Raw genomic sequence first — 21389 nt, 5'->3', positions numbered from 1 at the left:
CCAAGACTGATGTCAATGTATTTTCTCTCTGATAAAACAAAAAAATAACTTCTTTTTAGAACTTTATGAATTATACAAATACAAATGTCATCCAAAATACCAAGCACTAGAAATAAAGGGATGCAAATGTTCTTATTTAAATATATGTGATCATGAATTTATTGACATAGACTTTAGCATCTTTGGACTTGGATAGGAAATTTCTTGTGTAAGACAGATGACTATTCAAATACATACTAACATAAATTTAGTTCAAAATAAAAAGCACACACAAAAAAAAAAAAAAAGAAAGAAAGAAAAGAAAAGGCACTAATTAGGCTGTACCTGTTCTCTGAACTCTTGCTCTTTCAATTTCGAATCACTAATTAAAGTTGTCTTCTGTGCTAGTTGTGTCTGAAAAAAAAGAGTTAGATCTGAAATGTATATGGGCTTCATTATTGTCTGGACACATTTCTGTACTGCTTGGAAATTTTTCCTTGTTAAAACAGCCTCTTTATAGTTTAACTTATAAAAGTTTTTAAGTTTAACTCCTAAAAAGCACAACCTTGAGTGAAATTCAAAGAACTAGTCTTACCTGTAGTTCCATAATTGTTACCTGAAAATAGAAAAGAAAATGAGTGTATACAATAAATTTGTAAGTAAAAAAAAATAATATAGAGCAATAGAAAAATACAAGGAAATAATTAGTCAGAATTATAGTCTTAAGGGAGTGGTTAGACCAGATATGGCAACTTTCAGTATTTGCTTTTAAACAAATATTCTATTTTGTTATACAAAATATTATAGTACAAATATACACAAGCATAGGTAAACACAGAGAAAAAATAAACTGAAAAGTCTCTCACTAAACATCTAACAATGATTACCATTTGAGAAGGGAGGTACCTATCAAAGACGGTTTTATTCTACATACCTGTGTATATAGAAAGTGTTCTTATATTATTTGTATAATTTTAAGTAAATAAATATACTAACATCTACTTAAAGCATACAAGCCCTTTGGGAAATTTCTAAAGCACTGTTTTTGGGAATACCAGTCTGAGCTATAATCACAAATTATTTCTCATGAAACTCACAGTAGTGTGCAATTTAAGATATCTAGAAGCACCAAAAGATGTCAAGAGGAACAGTATAAAAACTGAAAAAGACAACAGAAAAGTTAAAAAAAAAATTTTCTGAAACAGAGTCTCACTTTCTCACCCTAGGTTGAGTACCATGGAGTCATAGCTCATAGCAACCTCAAATTCTTGGCCTCACATGATCCTCTTGCCTCAGCCGCCCAAGTAGCTGCAACTACAGGCATCTATCACAATGCCCAGCTATTTTTAGAGACAAGGTCTCACTCTGGCTCAGGGTGGGAAAAATAATTTTTTTTAAGAGTAGAAATAATTAAGGATATTTTCTCTTATGACACAAGTTAAAAGTCTCAGAAGTCCTTCTGAATATTAACTTCATAATGTTTCAATAATCTATGGCATTCTAACACAGTTCAAAATGCCACCAAATACAACATTAATACTTTGATACTAAAGAAAAGTTCATGTTAATGAAATACATATATTTTCTCATAGGAAGTCATATTTAATAGTACCTAGTATAGTCAAGTAATAATCAAATAGTCAAAAAAAAAAAATTAAACAGAACTAACTTAGTATCTGTTAAAGGCTGAACCCTGGTGGTTCATGCCTATAATCCCAGGAACAAGAGGATTCTTTGAGCACAGAGTTCAAGATCAGCCTGGGCAATATAGTGAGACCCCTTCTGAAAAAAAATTAAAAATTAAATAAAAGAATAAACAAGCAGGTAAGCAAGCTGGATGTGGTTTGTCCTCACTAGTCAGGTGGCTTAGGTTGAGCCCAAGAGTCACTCAAGCCTAGGAGTTAGGGTCATAGTGAGGTATGATCAACCCATTATACCCCAGCCTGGGTAACAGAGGGAGATCTTGTCTCTTAAAAAGAAAAACAAAGAAAAAAGAGCTATCAGAGAAACAAAAGAAATGGTCTGCTCAGCTTGCTCAGTGCTTACATTTGAGATACACCTATCAAGTGGCACAGTGTAGCAAACCTCCTTGGCATTTTGGGAAAGTGATCCATGTAATTGGTTGTCTTAAAAAACTGCTAGCTAGGAATGACATTCTGTATTGAATCTTCTCAAGGATAAGGTCATGAACAGTGTCTACTCAATTTCCCATTACCTTCATGACTACACTATGGAAAGGCCATCCTGTATGAGTAAAAACATTTTAGGAAGTAGAACAGTATAGTAACAGCCTTCTCATACACACCATATATCATGTGGGTGTGCACTTTTTAGGGTACATAGTGGGACGAGAAGCCACAGAGTAACATGGTCAATCTTTCATAGTGTTAATTACTTAATGGTTGTGATTTTTTTAAATGCCTAGATATGCAGGGCCACTTCTCTTTGAATACAGTCCAATTTTTCAAAACCATCCCATTGCATTTGTATCTGATCCAGTAACCAAGAAGAAAGATAGAAATTTAAGAAAGGTACAAACTGAAAACATCATTTTTATGTGACTGCAACTAAGAATACATTACAGAGTAAAATATAAAATTTATATTACTTTTTAGCACGAAATCTAAAAATCTAAACATATCATACTTGTTATGGACCATTTTCAGCTATGCTCTAAGGCTGTATTTTTCACTTTTCTCTGCTATTCTTTCCATAGAAAAGACCAAGATGCACTAAGCTTTGAAGCCTGATAGATTGGGTTTATGTTCTCAGTACAACATTTATTCTGTGAGCTTGAACATTTTATTTAACCTCTTTGAACTTTAGTTTTACTGGCTATAAAATGGAGACAAGAATCTCTCAAAAGGCTTTTGTTAGGATTAAATTAGATAAATACACATGTGTGTTAGCACACATGTCAAATCAAGGGAATGACAATGTTTTCAAGAAACATGCAGCAAACTCAGATTCCTCTCACATGATCATTGCCAGGATTCTCCTCCTGCTGTAGCTTTTGCTCATATTTCTTCTGCAGCTCTTCAAGTTGAGTCTGCAGGTCCATTACTTTTGCAGTCATTTCTTCTTCACGAGCCTTTAAAATAAAATAATAATACATTAAAAAACATATCAAAAGGACACTGTAGGGAGGCAACATAGCACAGAGAAAAATACCTCTATAGAAGAAATAAACACTTAAAATTTTTGAGACACACACTATTGTTTTTATTTTAATTCATTACTGTACTCTGAACACACGTCCCTCATGTCCACTTTTAACTCTAAGCCCTTTTCAGGAAAATGCTGCTCCCAGGATATTCTCTTTCCTACCCTCACTCTTTGTCCTTACCCTAAAACGCTCATCAAGTTGTTTTTTTCCTCTGAGACCCCAGTTTTAAGCAACAATTAGGTATATAACAGAATTGTGATGGAACTACAAGATAGATCCTGTGTTTTAAGACTTCAGCTTTTTCTGTATTAGAATTTGATTGCTAGAAAATATTTATTAATATTTTCTGACAACATTCTACACACAGGATGTTGTAAAATTGGGGTTTTTGTCCCCTTTGGACAGTTGCATAAACTGACAGATGACCCTTTGTCTTAGTTTAGCAAACCTGTACATCTATATACCTTCCCCCATATTGACAATCCTTTGGGTTAAAGTGTTCAATTAAAATCTATTTTTGGAAAAAAAATTAGTTACCATCTGATGTGTTGGCAACCAATGCAATATCTCCCTTTGCCCTGAACTCTGCAAAACACAGACAAGGATGAACTAGGAAAAGCAACCTATGATATATCATCAGCCCAGTGATCCTACTTATAAAATATGGCATACAAATAAATGGTCCTTCCTTGGGTTTTGACCACTTTGGTAAAATGCTTACATCCCTTCACTTGTCTTGGTGATTATCATAATTTAATATACAGAGCAATCACTTATAAATCTTGCAATAACCTCTATGCTAAAAAAAAATTGGAATATTGATCTGATTTGAGTAATGAAGGCAAGTATTTGCTGAGTAATGAAGACTTAACAGGAAGATCAACCATAAATAAGTATCTGATTTTAACAGATGAGTTCCCCCAAAACAAGAAACATCATTCTCAAAAACAAAACAGACTATTAAGCACCAGAGCACAAAATAAGGCAATGAACCAGAGGACACTTGGAAAACCTAATTTTAAATACTATTTGTCATGAAACTTTCTTAAGACTAATTGGTGGAGTTGGGGGGGGGGAACCAATCCTTCTCTCAACATAAGCAGAATTCTCAGTAACTACTACTATGGAATATAATAACCTGGCCTTACCCCTAACACATCATTAACCAGAAATTGTTGTAAAACCATAATGGCTCTCAGTCTGTTTTTATTCTATAATATCATGGCATTGCTTGTGTGGCCATCTAGGTCAATGTGGGTTAGCCTTATATGAAGGAATCATCTCTACTGCAACTTATTATTAGGCCCCAGATTTTAATATGACAATTAACTATGTCTGACATTTCCTTTAACAGCTATGAGATACCAATCTAAAGGAAGTCCTCTAAGAATTAGAAAAGAATTCTTGATCTGCAGCACCTGTGGCTGAAAGGAGTAGGGTGCCGGCCCCATATGCCAGTGGCGGGTTCAAACCCAGCCCTAGCCAAAAAAAAAAAAAAGAATTCCTGATCTGTTATTTCTAATTTAAGAAATAGTTCTGTACTATCCTTTCTGGTCTTCTTTCTTAAAAACTATTGTCGCTTTGAAGTAGAAGTAGTTAAGAGAAACCAGTTAAATTGAATCTGTATGCATACCCATGCAGATAATGTGTCAAAGACAGTTATTATACCAAAGCCAAATCACTAAAACACTGTTAATATTAAAAAGAAACCTGTTTTGTCTCTAATGCAGGTTTAGGAGCTACTTTCCCAATGAGACTGCTCTGAGGTGGGGACTGGGCTGTAAGAGTCCCCAGGCTGCATGAGTCCCCAGATCCTCTTTTGAGATGTTACCATGGCTTCTTCCCAAATGAATTCTTCCTGCCTACAAAATGTCATCTCCTTCAAGTTTACCAAGTGTCTAGTATGTGCCAGATCTGGGACATACTAGATCTGGGCTGGGTTCTCAAGATGGGAGATGAACAACAAAATCTCCACCCACAAGATTTTTACAGTATATAGGACTATGTGTAATTGACAAAAATTACATAAGTAACAAATATAGAGGAGTATCAAAGGAACATTGATGCAATTAACTTAAGGGTTTTAAAAAAAAACTAATAGATGAAAAACCCATGATGTAGAAAAGTATATCTAAAATGCTACCTTTTGAGTGGGAAAGGGAAAAAAATAATGTATTTTATCTTTGTTTCTCCTTACATAAGGAAACACTGGAATATTACATAAGACTAATTAAGGGCTGCCCGTGGAGAGAGCAGGAGAGGCGGCAGAACACAGAGAACAGTAATGGGCATAACTCTCATCACGTGCACACCATTCTCCAAGTAAACTTCTTAATGTTATTTGACCTTAAGCCTCGTGAATACATGCTGTAATCCCAGCACTTTGGAAAGCTGAAGCAAAAACCTCATTTGATCCCAGGAGTTCAAGACCAGCCTGAGCAACATAACAAGACCCTGTCTCCATAAAAAAATTAAAAATTAGGGCGACGCCTGTGGCTCAAAGGAGTAGGGTGTGGCCCCATATGCCGGAGGTGGTGGGTTCAAACCCAGCCCTGGCCAAAAACTGCAAAAAAAATTAAAAATTAGCTGGGCATGGTAGCATGTACCTATAGTCCTTGCTATTCAGTAGGCTGAGGTAGGAGGATTGCCTGAGCCCAGGAGGTTGAGAGTACAGTGAGCTATGATTATATCACTGTACTTTAGCCCAGGCAACAAAGCAAGACACTTAAGTAAATAAACAAAAATAATAAATAATTTCCTGAATATAAAACTTGTAAAAGCCAACTTGAGAAAATGATTTTAGGCACATAAAAATGCATGAACAAAGGTAAAATATGGTGAAGAAAAAAGCTAAGACTGAGTTTGTCTGGAACACAGACGGAACTGAAGGAGGTATCACCAGGATAATGGGAAGCCACTGCACAGATTTAAGAGAAGTAAAATATCACCCCCTCCCCTTTTTTTTTTTTCAAGAAAGAAAATAACTCTGACAGATGAATATGTTAGAGAAAAGACTGAAGCAAGGGGACTGGCTGAGACATTAATACAATCAGATGAAAGATGGCAGCCCAGACATTCGTAGTAACAGTGAAGTTACAAGGAGCAATATGATTAAATGAAAACTACACAAGTAAGAGCCCACTATATCTTGGATGTTTTGTTGAAGACATGTGCAGATTTCATGTCCAAATAGGTAGGTAGGTGTGTATGTGTGAGATGCATAGGGAGGAAGGAGGTGAAAATCAAGGATGACATAAGTCACCAGCTTCTTCAAATAGAGAAATGGTAAGAATATGATTTAAGACAGGAAAGTCTGGAAAATGAAATGACTCTGTGTTCAAATCCACTATTAACAAATCACAGAAGTTAAACTAAACTAATCATCATGTATCTTCCATTCCAACATTCTAGGCATTCAAGAGCATAATAATTTTTTTTAAAATAACACATATATACTTTATGGAAATAAGAAAATATGAAATTGTTTACATCTTTTCATGGGATTTAAATCTCAAGAATTACAAAAGTTGACATTTATAGGTATATGTCATATCCTGGAACATTTAGCCATTTCAATCACATTTAAAATAATTTTCACTGGAGTCTGTCCCTGGCTCAGACTTCTACTCTTGACATAGTCAGCTGAGGCATGATTCTCTGATTCATGCATCCTTAATCATCAAATGTTTCTTGGCACACAGTGAAATAAGGCTTCGAGTTACTACAGAATCTGTAACCCAACTAAGAATAATTTACATTATTTTTCTTTTCAAAATGTCCTGGACCCCAAAGTACTGATTAACATTCACAGTTTATCTTCACAGCATATCTTCATGGCTTATCTTACTAAGGGCAGTGTGTTAGTGGCATATAATACTAATGACAATGTGGCATTAGTAGTTATAAGTACTTTGAACTAACCTACTAAATATAAAATATTTGGTTGATACATTCCATTTTGTCCCCCATCTCTTTTGTCCCTTGAGACCAATAAAAACCCAGCAAACTGGATAAAGATGGAATAAATTTAACTGGCTCACCCAGAACGAAACTAGCTCAGTTAAGCAGGCACAGTCAAACACACATCAACTATCCAATTATTTAGACTTCATACAAGCATTAGACTCAATTCATAGTCTAGTTCTCTCACAATTCAGTATGAATCTGTGAGGAAAATGGTAAAGAGAATCTATTCCCCACGTCAGTAACTCACAACCGCGTTAATACTGCAAACGCACTGTACTGCCTGGTTAGCAGAATCTGGTCAAGAAACTATAATGCTAGTAGAAATCAATTAGAGTCTATAAATCTGCATATAGTACAAAAGTACTAATTTGGGTAATATTGAGCTCCCCAAAAACTTCTTCATATTAGAAAAATAGGAAATCTTCAGTACTATCATGAAATCTATTATAGCTAAATTTCAAAAGTGAGAGAAAGAGAAAATAAGGTACATCAAGGATTTCTTCGTATCTTCTGGCTGTTCTTTTTAGATCATCATCTTTCTCTGCAATTTTTTTATGTAATTGATTTGTCTCTTCTTGATGGCTTTCCAAAAGTTCAGCCTCCACCTCCTGGGCCTTATCTAATAAATACAAATGGACATATATACACAAGAAAACACATTAGTCAAGAGATAAAAATTATATCTTATTTCAGTTAAGAACTCTCACTCCAAACTAATTTTGATAAAACATAATTTCATATAAGCATTCCAAAATGCTTACTGAGACATCTAGCCCACCAGTGATCAAATGTACCCTCTTCCTGAGCAAAAGTATCCTTATAAGCTAATTAATTAGCTAATGTTTTCAGGTGCTTTCACCTGCTCCTCCTCTCTTTAAAGCAAGTCACTGCTAGGCAGCATAGGCTCCCATTAGAGAACATTCTTGGGCAAAGATCATTTCTTCTCCAGTTTAATAACTTAACTTCTTTTTTTCTTGAGACAGTCTCGCTCTATAACCCAAGGTACAGTGCAGTGGCTGCATCATAATTCACCGCAACCCCAAAATCCTAGGCTCAAGCAATCCTCCTACCTCAGCCTCCTAAGTAACTACACAAGTATGCCACCATGCCTGGCTAAATTTTCGATTCCTAGTAGAGACAGGGTCCCTTTTTGCCCAGGACAATCTCAAACTCTTGACCTCAAGCAATCCTCCTGCCTCAGCCTCCCAGAGTACTAGGATTACAGGTATAAGCCACCCTGCCTAGACCAGAGTAATAACTTGAAGCACTTACTACATACACACAAAAAAATAGGCTTAAATTACAGTCTCTGCTAATTGTGATTTATTCCTTACTGAATTTAAAAATTTTACTTACTGATAGTTTCTTTTATGGTCATTTCCAGTTCTTGTTCCTTTTGTGCCAGCTGTGTATTAAACTCCCTCATCAGCTGTTTTAATGTGGAATTGTGCTTCAATTCAAGATCTTCCTGCTCCTGTCTGAGTAACATAAATGTCAAGAGTTAACTAGTGCCACACAAAGAACAAGTTGCAAAGAGTTACCTGGTCTTCAAAACAGAACATACAGTGTGATCTCACTGGTGTGAAAAAATTTTTAAGAGAGAGAAGAGAAAGCACATGCATGTGCATCCTAGGACAGAAAACTTATGCAGGAATATAGAACCTATGATTACTTCTAAGGAGCTGAGTAATTTTTATTTTCCACTTTAAATTTTCACCATGCACACCTATGTAATAAAAACACTATTATTAAAGTAGTAAAACAAAAAGAATATAATTACTTGGATATGTATCTTTATAACCACAATCTTACATACAAAAAAAAGGTTTTTCCTCTCTAAATAGACATGGAGTAACAATGCCTTTTGCCCAAATTATTTTTATTTCTTTTTACATTTAGCTTATCAGATTTATGTTTAATACTTTGAGTAGGTGAAACTTATTCAAATTATTTAAAATAACGGCATTAGGCACCAAAAAAGGATTAAGGAGAACCACCTTTAAAGTATTCATGCTGCAATAAAACTTACTTGATTTTCTCCTCCATTTCTTGTTCACATTCTTTCTTTAGTATATCCAATTCTTGCTGATGCTCCTTTCTCAACATTCGGAGATCTTTCTGCAATCTAGCAATCTCCTTGCCCAGTTTCTGTTTCTCCCGCTCTGCCTCTTTTAACTTAAACTCCAGGTCATTGGACTGGGCTTCCACATTAGCAAGCAATTTGTGTTGAACCACATGTGATTTGGACTTTTCTTCAGTACTTTCTTCCAAAATTTCTGTGGGATTATTTTTTCCATCGATCTGTTGTTGTAAAGCCTGTAATTTTTCATATTTTGAGGTCAACTCATTCATTTCAACTCTGTGTACTTCCTTCTCTCTTACTAAGCAGGAATCCAGTTCTTTTATCTTTTGCTCCAAGATCTGACAGTTTAGTTCTTTCTCCTGGAGAGTTTTCTGAACATTGTTAACCACATCTTCCAATTTTTGCTTTGACTCTATGTTATTTTCAGCTCCCTCTTTTTCTACATGCTGAGATACTATCAAGGAGTATTTCTTGCTTTTTTCTTCAAGTTCTTCTTGAAGATGATCTATCATAATTTGATCCTCATGTTGCTTTAGTTCAGTATGTTCTAATTTTATTAAGAGCTCTTGGTATTTGCATTGCATTTCTGAATGAGAAGAAATTGCCTCTTCTTTTTCCTGTTCTAGCTTCTGCAAAAGCATTTCTTTTTCAGTTAAATTTCTTTGCAAAACACTGATTTTCTCTTCACATGCCTTCTGCACGCAGCTTTGGGAATCTACTTCTTTTTGCTCAGTACATGCTTCCACATTTTTTGCCGATCTGGATACAACTGATACTTCTGACTGTGGTGAACTTTCCACTGATTTAAGTTTTTCTTCTAAGATATGAACTTCTCTTTCTCTATCCTGCAGTTTTGTATTTAGCTCATTCAAATGGCTTTCTGTACCTTTTTTATATTGTTGTTCTTTCTCTTCCATTTGGGATAACAACTGCTTCTTAATGGCAGCAATTTTTTGCTCAGCTTTTTTCTTCAGTTCTGCTAATTTTGCAGCACTTTCTAGCTCAAGTCTATCTTCCAGTGCCTTTAACTCCTCTTCTTTGCTTTTCACACTTGAATTTGCATGTTCCAATTCTTTCTTCTTAGTCTCAAGCTCAGCTTTTATGGAAGACACTTGCTTTTCAAGTCTTAAAGCTTTTTCTTCAGCTTCTTTAACTCTGTTGTCCATTTCTTCTCCTAATGCTTGAAAACGTTGAACTTTCTGAACCAATTCTTTCTGTTCAATATCCTTCTGTTGATTGTAATTTTTAAGAACTTCATTTAAGGACTCGATTTCATTTGTCCTCTGGGTAATATGATCCTCTAACTCTACAATTCTTGCTGTTTGAGTCTTTAACTCAGTTTCTAAGGCACATTCTTTTTTCTCCATCTTGCTCTTCTTATCTTCCATTTCACCCTTTAGACATTCAAATCTTTTATTTTGCTGATCAAGGTCTTCCTTCAGTGAATTTATCTTCTCATCCTTTTCAAGCTCTTCCTTTGTTTTTAACTCAAGCTGCATTTGCAATTCTTTAATAGTGTTTTGATACTGTGTAAATTTTGGCTGTGCTTTCTTCTTCCATTCTGAGAATTTGTTGGACCAGTGATCTACTTGCTCAAGAGCAGAACTTTTCTCTTTATTCAGAGTATCAACTTTCAAAGATAAATCCTGTACCTGCTGCAGCAATTCACATTTCTGTTCATCATACTGCCTATTTAGTGATGAAATGGCTGCTTCTTTTTCAGTTAGGCTGATGCTATTTTGAAGTTGAGTGTTCAAATCAGTTAGTTGTTTATTAAGATTGCTAATCTCAGATTTTTTTTCTTTAAGCTCTTCTTTCATCAATGTGACTGCATTAATGTTTTCAGATAACTCTTTCTTCAACTGTGTGATACAAGACTCTTTTTCAGAAGCAGCCTGTTGCTGATTACCTCCTTCCTTCTGTAAAGCTTCTTTTTCTGTTACAAGACCATCAATATCAGCCTTCATGCTTTTAATTTGATTTTCTTTTTCTTCTAACTGATGGGTAGCCTGTTGAAAAGACGTATTTAGCATATTTTGCTCCTCTGTTAGTTGCTGAAGTTGTGCTTTTAATTCAGAAACTTTGCAAGTTTTCATTAACAGTGCCTCCTTAACTTTAGCTGTGTGTTGTTGACAGTGAGAAATCCTAGAGAGAATAGCATTTACTTTACTACTACTACTGTTAATCAGCTCATTTGCTTTTGCTTCCAGCATGGCTTCAGTTTTCTTACAACAAATATCTAGCTGAATTGTTAATTCCTCAGAAAGTTTTTTGAATTCCAAGCCTTTGTCCTCTAGGCTTTTGTTATTTCTTTCAAGTAAAGACTTCAAACTCTGGAGTTCTTCATCCCCGGTTTTCAACTTGTCAGTCAATTCAGAAACCTTAAGCTTATCTTCTTCTGCTAGCATCTTCAGTTCAACTAACTGCTCTTGAAGAAAAGTATTTTCCTTCAGAGAATGATTCAAATCAATCTCCAGCTTTTCAAGCTGTACTTTCAATTTAGTTTCATTTTGTGCAAGAGTATTCATATGAACACACTTCTGGTTTAATTGTTCCTGTAATTCATTTAACGTTGTGCCCTGCTTAACACCCTCTTCCTTCAGCCGTGTTATTTCCTTGCTCATCTCTTCTTTTTCACACCCAAATATGAGGATCTTTTGCTTCAATTCTGCTACTTCTTGTTCTTTCTCCTGTAATTGCATTTCATGTTTTTCCTGAAGTTCTTCAGTTTGCTGATTAAGCTTCTTTTCCCAGACTGATACGACTTCATTGAGTTCTCGCTGATGAACCTCAGTAAGACTTTCTATTTGCTCCTTTTGGTTTGTTTCCAGTCTTGATACTGCATCACTGATTCCAGCTGAGTTAGCCTGTGCCATTTCCAACACTTTGGCATTGAACTGTTTTTCTTTCTGACTAAGTTCTAGAACAGTATTTTCAAGCTCTTTTTTAAGTTTGGCTTCCTGATCCAATAATTTCTTCTTGAACGTTTCTTGCATCTCCTTTGATTTCTGCTTAATTTTTTCCATCTTCTTTTCTTGATTTTTAAATTTGGTTTCATATTCCTCATGCAAAATACGAATACTGTCCTCTTTGGCTGACAGTTTCTGTGTGAGTATTTCAATTTCTTTGCTTTGTCCTTCTTTCATTTGTAACATTATATTTTCCTTCTCCATCAAGATTTGCTTCATCTGTTCCTGTTCTTTGTTATTATCTTTTAGTTGGGACTCATAGAGTTGTGTTAAAGTTTTTAACTTTTGCTCCATTTCACTATTCTGGTTCTGAAGTTTTTGCATTAAGTCCTGCACTTGGATTTTGTGAGAATCTAACTCAATACAAATATCTTTCTTTTGTGTTTCAACTTCAGTTACCTGCTTGGTAAGAAGAATTCTTTCTGTTTCCAAATCCAACAGCTTCTGCTGCAACTGGGACAACTGTTCCTCATATGCTTTGGCTTGCTCGTCTGTGGTATTCTGATAGGACTGAACGAGATCCAGCTTAGCAGATGCCTGCTGGAGTTCCCCTTCAGACCTTTTAATATCTGCCTGTAAATTTTCTATGTCAGCCTGATGCTGTTTCAAATGCTTATCTTTTTCCTTTAAGAGAAGCTCAAGTTGATTAATCTGGTCTTTTAATGTCTTCTCAGTTCTCTGGACAGACACCTCATGTTCTTTAGTGATACTGTCAACTTCCTGCTGGTGATGATTTTTCTGTTCATCCAGCTTGGCCTCTAATTCCTGTTTCATTTTGTCTGTTTCATCCTTTAAAATAGAAAGTTCCTCTTCTAGCTTATGACGAGCTTTTAATACTTCTGACAGCTCAGAAGATAATGATTCCAGTTCTGTTTGCTTCACATCAAGCTTTTCTAAAGTCTTTTCATTCATCTCTTCTATGTGGGCCTGAAAGAGAACCTCTTTGTCTTTCAACAGTGTTTCTTTTTCTTGCTCACAGTTTTCTCTAAGTTTTTCCATTTCAGTCTGATGCTGTTGCTTTAAGACTTGGAGTTTCTCAGTGCAAAGGCTTTCCTGCTGATGCTGCAGGCTTTCCAATTCTTTCTTGTGTTTTTCAACCATGATTGTAATTTCTTTATTGTGCTTATTTTTTTCAGCTTCCAAATGAACAGCTAAATCTTTTGATTGATTCTTGCTTTCTTCTAAGCTTTTCTCCAAAGAACTTTCCAATTCAAGAATTCTCTGTTAATAAAAATAGATGAATTTTCTGTTAATAAAAATAGATGTATTTTCATTGAAGTACATATTTAATTTATTAGCAGTGATATGCAGACGTGACATCTGTCACCCATCTAAAGATGAAAATTTAGATAAATACCTTTACGTATTATACCAAATACTAGAAAAAAAAAAATGTGTTCAATTAGTAAGGGAATCACATAACAAAGTAAAGATTGTACTTTTAACACAATTCTAATTCCAAATTCTTTCTACTTATTTGGGTAACCTTTTCAACTACCTATATTTTCAATAATATTCTAACTAGACAGTCAAAAAAGGAATAAATCATAAAATAGATCATACTTCTGGTAAGAAGATGGAGATTTTTTTTTTTAGGCCTACAATAGTATTTTATTACCTAAAAGAATGTACCTAGTTTTTCTATCCCTAAATTATTTAAAGGGTTACCTTCAAAAAGATGAAATCCGTACAAATTTTACCAAAGATAACTATTATCTTAAATATAATCTTGGCTCGGCACCCGTAGCACAGTAGATATGGCACCAGCCACATACACCAAAGGTGGCAGGTTCAAACCCAGCCCAGACCAGCTAAACAACTGTAATAAATAAATAGCTGGGCGTTTGTGGTGGGTGCCTATAGTCCCAGTTACTTGAGCAGCTGAGGCAAGAGAATCACTTAAGCTAGCCAAGAATTTGAGGTTGCTGTGAGCTGTGACACCAACGCACTCTACCGAGGGTGACATAGTCTCAAAAAAAAAAAAGAAAAGAAAAGAAAATATAACCTTGACTCTGAATTTAAAAAGAGTTAAGAAAGGCAGAACCATAGAAAGAATGTCAGAGCTGGAAAGGTCCTGAGGAATTAATAAATCCAATCTCTTCATAGGACAAGTGAGAAAATTGTGGTACAATTAACTTACAAAGCTAACAAGCAGAAGAGCTAGTTCTCGTAAGTGCCCATTTCACTCTACCATGTCATTACCCCTGTAAGTGTAGGTAATAAAAAAAAACAGTTTAGAACTATAGGTAAAAAGTATGACTATTATACTGTCTAAATCAAAGCAAAAAGATTAAAAATGTCTAAATAACAGCAGTCCATTTTCAAACTAGGTCATACCTTTCAAACACTGCTAAGGGATAGGCCAGAGAGCCTTAAAGATGTACACACTGAGACATATATACAAATATGTTCATTACAGGACTATATTTAATAAGGAAAAATGCAGGAAAACTTTAAATGCAAAAGCAGGGCACTGATATAATTAACTATCATATAAGCAGAGAATGGATTATGTTCAGTACATGGCATAAAATAAAGCTATACAAGCAGGAAGGTACCAGGGCAACTGCTGCCTACAAAGTAAAGCCAATTCCTAGAGATCAAGGGTGAGCAAGCAATGGAGTGGAAATGCTATAGAACCAGAAGCAGAGTGGCTAATAAAATGTAGCCAGCTAAAGACAGAACCAGAAGTATCATGTACTAAACACAGAGCCCACTATCTAAAAATGATGGTTATGTATACTGAACTCTTTGAGTTTTGAAGAAACAAAAGCTTCTTTGAAAACTTTATACTGATTGGGGAGATAACAATAGTTTTCATATGCAAGTGATTCACAGGAACCTGAATATTACTTAAACTTACAGTTCTATAAGTCTCGGCTTCTTGCTGAAGGTCCCGAAATTTATTTTCACTCTCTGTAAGGATTGCTTTTTTCTGCAACTCTAACTCTTCCAGGGCCAAAGATTCTTGTTGTTCTTTTTCTTGGGTGAGCTTCAAATACTCTGATTGACTCTTTTCCTGTGCCAAAACCAATTAATACCACCTTAAACCCACATAAATCTTCAGCATCCCCAAAGAACTTCCACAGGAATCATTCATCTCATTCAATCTGCTTCCAGTCCTGTGAGATAGACAGTACCATCATTTGTCTTCTCCCATGCTCTATTCTGCAGAAAAGACACGGTAGCTTTTCCGGTGGGGTCTGCCCAGTTACTACTGATATAAAAAATTTGTTGTAGTAAGTCCCACTATGTCTGTTATTTTCCCAGTAGTTAAAATATTTTGCTAAATACTGCTGAATGTGAAAGATCACACAAGTGTCACTGCCTCTTCTTTATACCAGAGTATGGTATTTCAACTTTAGGTCTGGAAAGTAGATTTTAAGTTTATACAATTTGTGAGAAACACTTCATTGTAATAGAGGACCCCACATTGAAACCCAAACCAAGATCAGAAGATTACTTATGAATATATGGATAAGATCAAGAAAATATCTATACAATACAGCCTATATAACTCTTTGTAGATATCTTGGCTCTACTGCCCATGAATCCTGATAAAGCTTCTCTGAATGTCCTTATTCTGTATCAATATTCATATTCAAAGCATTTACCATTTTGAGAAGAAAAGCTCTGGGGAGTACTTTTAATAGTAAAGAACACACTAAAAGTTAAACTCTTAATTAAACTCCAATTAAGAAAAGGATACTTATCTATACCTACTGCTTAGGGTAGATAGCACTCCTCCTGGAGTGGCCCTTGCCTGGGCCAAGGCAGGAGGATCCCTTGAGCTCAGGAGTTAGAGATCAGTCTAAGCAAGAACAAGATGCCATCACTACTAAAAACTGAAAAAATTCGCCACATGGTGTGGTGGATGCCTGTAGTCCTGGCTACTCTGGACATTGAGGCAGGAAGATTGCCTGAACCCAGGAGTTTTGAGATTGGAGTAAGCTAGGCTGATGCCATGGGCAACAGAGTGAGATTCCGTCTCAAAAAAATAACAAAAAAAAGACGATATTAGTTTCCATAACATCAATTTTTAAATGTTACTTTAAGTATACTATATATTTCCAGTGCTTGAACCTAAGATTTTGAGACCAGCCTGGGCAACATAGTGACTCTGTCTCTACAAAATGAAATTTTAAAAATTAGCTGGACTTGGCAGTGCATGCCTATAGTCTCAGCTACTCAGGAGGCTGAGGAAAGAGGATAACTTAAGCCCAAGTATTTGAGGCTACAGTGAACTATGATTATGCCACTGCATTCCAGCCTGGGTGACAGGAGACTGTTTCTAAAATAAATCAATACACTGCACTGTTTAATGGTAACTCTATTTTAAATGCACCTCTATATGCCTATAAAAACAAAAGAGGAAATTTTAATAGTCTATTGAATCAAGAAAAGGGCAAGCATAGGTGCATGTATGTGTATCTTGCTCTTTCTACTTGGAATATATCTGAAGATACTGGCTTCTAGAGAGCAATATTAAAATGGTCAATGTTTAAGGTTCAGTGCCCCCAAAAGCCAATTACCCCAGGATGAAGACCCACAGTACTTCTTTATGTCAGGCATTTTTAGTGCTATCCCCAGTGTCATTATATCCCACTTTGCTCCTTAATTTCCATGCCACTAATTTTAAATTATGCCATTATAGTTTAGCTATTCTTATAAACTACCTTAATTCTTTCTGGACCACAAAAAATACCAGTATGTGCCCATATATTTGTAAATTTCATGACCATAGACAGCCAATTGTACTATAAATCCATATGCCTGTTTGCCCCACAGAGCAGATTAGAGAATTTATTAACTCAGTTCAAGAATGAGTGCTGCTGCTGGAAATTCTGAGAGCCCCAGAAATAACCAAGAGTTTAAAAAAGTATGAAAACAAGGAGAATAAAACTTAAAATACTATTTTTCATTCTTTCACCTGAAAGCATTTTTAAATCATATATATTATCTTGTGAATAATAACCTCATATAAAAATAAACTACATTTTTGACACTAACACTTTTTATGGTAACTTATATAAAAAGCTTTCACAATTGAAGAAAAATAGTTTTTGTCTTAAACTTTCAAATTGTGCTATTTCAACAAATCATCCAGAAAAAATTTAATTATTGTTCTTTTATTAGTTCTGTCAGTTTTTTAATCTAACTCTTTTTAAAATAAACATTATGCGTGGCTAGGCACGGTAGCTCACGCCTGTAACCCCAGTACTCTGGGAGGCCGAGGCGGGTGGATTGCTTGGGCTCATGCATTCAAGACCAGCCTGAGCAAAAGCGAGACCTCGTCTCTACTAAAAATAGAAGAACTGAGGCAAGAGGATCACTTGAGCCCGAGTTGGAGGTTGCTGTGAGCTATAACACTATGACACTCTACCCAGGGCAACAGATTGAGACTGTCTCCAAAAAAAAAAAAAAATTGTGTGGCTTGAAAATTAGTACTGAAATTATTCTACTTAAAATGAAAACTATGTGGTCATTTTCATTTTTTTCTTCTTCAAACTGCAATTCAACCAAAACTTTTTGAACACTGAGCTCTGGTACAGTCTGGTGAATTTTTAGATATTCTTCTTGAGTTATGCAGTCACTGCTTTAATTAATTTGTCTTCTTTTCTTTTCCTTAATTATAGCCTACTACACAGGTTAGGAGGGATAAATAAACAAAGTGATTTATGAAAGCTCATCGGATCAATAAATTTAGTTTTCACACAATACCAAACTAACAAGCTTTGACAGCCTTTCTTGCCTACTTTTTTTTTTCTTTTTTTTTTAGACACAGTCTCCCTTCTGGCACCTTGGGTAGAGTGCTGTCACATCACAACTCACAGCAACCTCAAGTGCCTAGGCTAAAGTGATCCTCTTGCCTTGGCCTCCCAAGTAGCTGGGACTATAGGCACCCGCCTAACAACCAGCTGGGTTTTCTATTTTTAGTACAGACGGAGTCTCACTCCTGCTCAGGCTGGTCTTAAACTGCTGAGCTCAAGTGATCCACCTGATTGGGCCTCCTAGTCTAGGATTACAGGTGCGAGCCACCATGCCTGGCCTCTTGCCTACATTCTATCCTCTCTGCATACCCAAAGGTCAATGCTGCCAGAAGTCTGATCTTAAGCTGGGAGGCAGTGGTCAGAGGATAACAACTTTATAACTCTGCAAAGTTTATCCATAACAGAAACAAAACAGGTACTTACAAGAGCTATTTTCAATTGCTCCTGCAATTCCCTTTCTTGGGTCTGAAACTTCTTGGTCAGTTCCTGCTCTTTGCCGGCCAGCTCCTTTTCATGAAGCTTCTGTAGTTTAGCAATTTGTTCTTCCGAGGATTTCTGAAAATTAGCCAGACAGACAAAGAGAAAACATTCAGAACAAAATATCTAATTCTGCAACTAAATAATACTTTATTAGAGTTAATTCAAGCTAGTAACTCTTTTTTCTTAGATAGCATCTTACTCTGTTGTCTGGGCTACAGTGCATCATCATAGCTCACTGCAGCCTCCAACTCCTGGCCCCACGTAATCCTGCTGCCTGCCTCAGCCTTCTGAGTAACTAGGACTACAGATGCGCAGCATGATACTCGGCTAATTTTTTTAAATTTTTGTAGCAAGAGAGTCTCACTATTGTCTAGGGTGGTCTCTAACTTCTGAGTTCAAGCAGTCCACCAACCTTGGCCTCCTACAGTGCAAGGATTACAAGAAGTGTGAGCCACAGCACTCAGCTGTGAATAATATATTAAGAGGAAAAGTCAGAACACAATTTCCTACATAGATTGAAAGTCACCAAAGCCACAACAGTTAAAAGAAAAACTTTTAACACTTTTCTCTTAGTTTAAGACAAGAAGGGTTGCTACTGAAGTAGAGTCCAATGAGGCTGAAGTTCCATTTCCGTATTTTGTAGGGAAATTCTCTCTAGATAAGATAGGGAAGCACACAAGGGAGAATAAAGATGCTCCCAGAAAGGTTTCAAGTTGCCCTAGCTGCATCAATCTAATCATACCTTTCCTTTCTTAGAAAGGCATATACTATTTATTAAGAGTATGTATTGGCCCTGGTTTTTTTAGGATAAGAAATTCAACCTTATAAGAATGTCAACTCTCCCTACATAAATCAGACTAACAAAATGGACCAAAAAAAAAAAAAAGAAAGGCAAGAATAGCCAATACTCTTCCAAAAAATAAGAATAAGGAGAGACTACCAAATAGGACATATTATAAAATTAGAGTAGATATAGTAGTGTAATAACAACATGTGGTTCAACAACACAAGAGGATAGCACAGAGAATCCAGAAAAAATTACCCATATTTAACACTTTGATAATTTAGTATGTAATAAAGATGATATAGCATATCAGTGGGGAAATGACTAAATAAATGATTTGGAGACTATTTGGTAGTTGTGTGGAAAAATTTTAAGTTGGAGCTCTACCTCACTCCCTGTACCAAATAAATATGTTAGAGCAAAGATGCAACCATTAAAAAAAAAAAGCATGAAAATGCCAGAAGAAGTTTTTTTTTTTTCCCAATGAGCTCAGAATTGAGTATGTATATTCAAGTAGAACAAAAATTCAGATAGCTCTTAAGGAAATGGCTAATAAAAATTTCTGTCTGACAAAAAAAAAAAGACAGTCAAAAATAAAGAACAAACTGAGACAACTGTTTAGAAAAAAGCACTTTACAGCCAATAAGCTAATTACCACTGTAAGTAAAGAGCTTCCACAAATCAATAAAAGACTAATAGCCCAACAGAAAAAGGAGTTAAGGATTTGCTTGGGCAATTCAAAGAGAAAAACTATAAATTCCTTTTAAATAAAAAATATGTGTATTATACTGGTAAGTATTATGTACATCAGAACTACAGTGATTCTTTTCTTTTTTACTTATAAGCTTGGAAAGATAAAACACCACCATCTTTGTGAGTGCAAAAAACATATTCTAACATATTGCTGTGGGAATACAAATTATTTTCTATAGAACCTATAGCAACTAGGTAAGAATTATAAATCCATATAACCTTTCCTGAGCAATATTCCACTGCTAGGCACCTATCCTAATTGTGTGTGTGTATATATATTTACACACACAATATAGGGATATTCATAATTTACAATATTCACAGTGAAAACTATCTAAATATTAATATCTACCAGTAGGAGACTGATTAAATTATGGGGCATTCATACAATAAAACCTTGAGCAGCTTTTAAAACAAATAAAGCATTATTAATAATTATTCATTATCATGTGAAAACCCCACACTGTACCCCAGAAGTGCATTAATGTACATAGTTACCATTCAATAAAAAAAAATAATAATAATAATTATTCATTATCAATAGATAATCTCTCTGACGGATTAAGTAGAAAAGCAAAATATATAATATCCAAAATATGCTAACTTTTGTGTTGAAAAAAGGAGATTCTAAAACATAAAAGACAATTACATGCGGAGACTAGGAAGTATATTCAAAAATATATATATTTCTTAGGGAAAATTAAGAGGCTAAAATGGAGAGGCATCTTTTTACTGTATATGTCGTAACTTTTTCTTTTAAACAAAGTCTCACTCTGTCAACCCAGGTTAGAGCATAGCCCTAAACTCCTGAGCTCAAGAGATCTTCCCATCTCAGCCTCCTGAGTAGCTAGGATATAGGCATACACCATCATGCCCAGCTAATTTTACTTTTTTTGTAGAGACAGGGCCTTGGTATGTTGGGTCTTGAATCCCTCCTTTCAAACAATCTTCCTGAGTCAGCCTCCAAAAGTGCTGAGAATACAGAAATGAGCTACCATGGCTGGCCTACTTGTTATCTTTTGATTTTTATACCATATGTCCTTATTATTACCGGTAAAAAAAAAAATGTATTAATAATTTTTAGAATGTTAGATTCTATAGTAACAGAAATTATTACATCGTATGACTAATTATTTAAAAAATTAAAATACAGTCAGGTAGTTATAGTTAAGATCTTGTATATCCAATTAGTTCTTTGGAGGGGGGAGGACAGAGTCTTACTCTTTTGCCCATGCTAGAGTCCTGTGGCATCAGCCTAGCTCACAGCAACCTCAAACTCCTGGGTTCAAGCAATCTTTCTCCCTTAGCTTTCAGAGTAGCTGGAACTATAGGAGCCCACTGCAACACTTGGCTGATATTTTCAATTTTTAGTAGAGACAGTGTCTTGTTCTTGCTCAGGCTGGTCTCAACCTCCTGAGCTCATGGGATCTTTCTGCCT

At 35.5% G+C, this 21389-nt stretch overlaps 1 protein-coding gene across 2 annotated transcripts in view; it reads right to left on the bottom strand.

Annotated features, from left to right (window-relative positions):
- The window catches only part of GOLGA4 (golgin A4), a 122436-nt gene that overhangs the window by 24022 nt on the left and 77025 nt on the right, over window positions 1-21389 (bottom strand). For both annotated transcript variants that reach the window (XM_012806057.2, XM_023514026.1), the window contains 8 exons: window positions 18358-18489; window positions 15027-15182; window positions 9141-13384; window positions 8468-8589; window positions 7600-7730; window positions 2957-3070; window positions 575-595; window positions 325-393 (listed from right to left, as the gene is read on the bottom strand). In XM_012806057.2, the coding sequence (XP_012661511.1) occupies window positions 325-393; window positions 575-595; window positions 2957-3070; window positions 7600-7730; window positions 8468-8589; window positions 9141-13384; window positions 15027-15182; window positions 18358-18489 (4989 nt within the window). The remainder of the gene's footprint in view (window positions 1-324; window positions 394-574; window positions 596-2956; window positions 3071-7599; window positions 7731-8467; window positions 8590-9140; window positions 13385-15026; window positions 15183-18357; window positions 18490-21389) is intronic.

This window comes from Otolemur garnettii, unplaced genomic scaffold, assembly GCF_000181295.1.
Source record: "Otolemur garnettii isolate 467f Iridium unplaced genomic scaffold, OtoGar3 scaffold00002, whole genome shotgun sequence".
NCBI lineage: Eukaryota > Metazoa > Chordata > Mammalia > Primates > Galagidae > Otolemur > Otolemur garnettii.
Note: the sequence above shows the minus strand (reverse complement) of the source record. Positions and strands in the feature narration are given on the sequence as shown.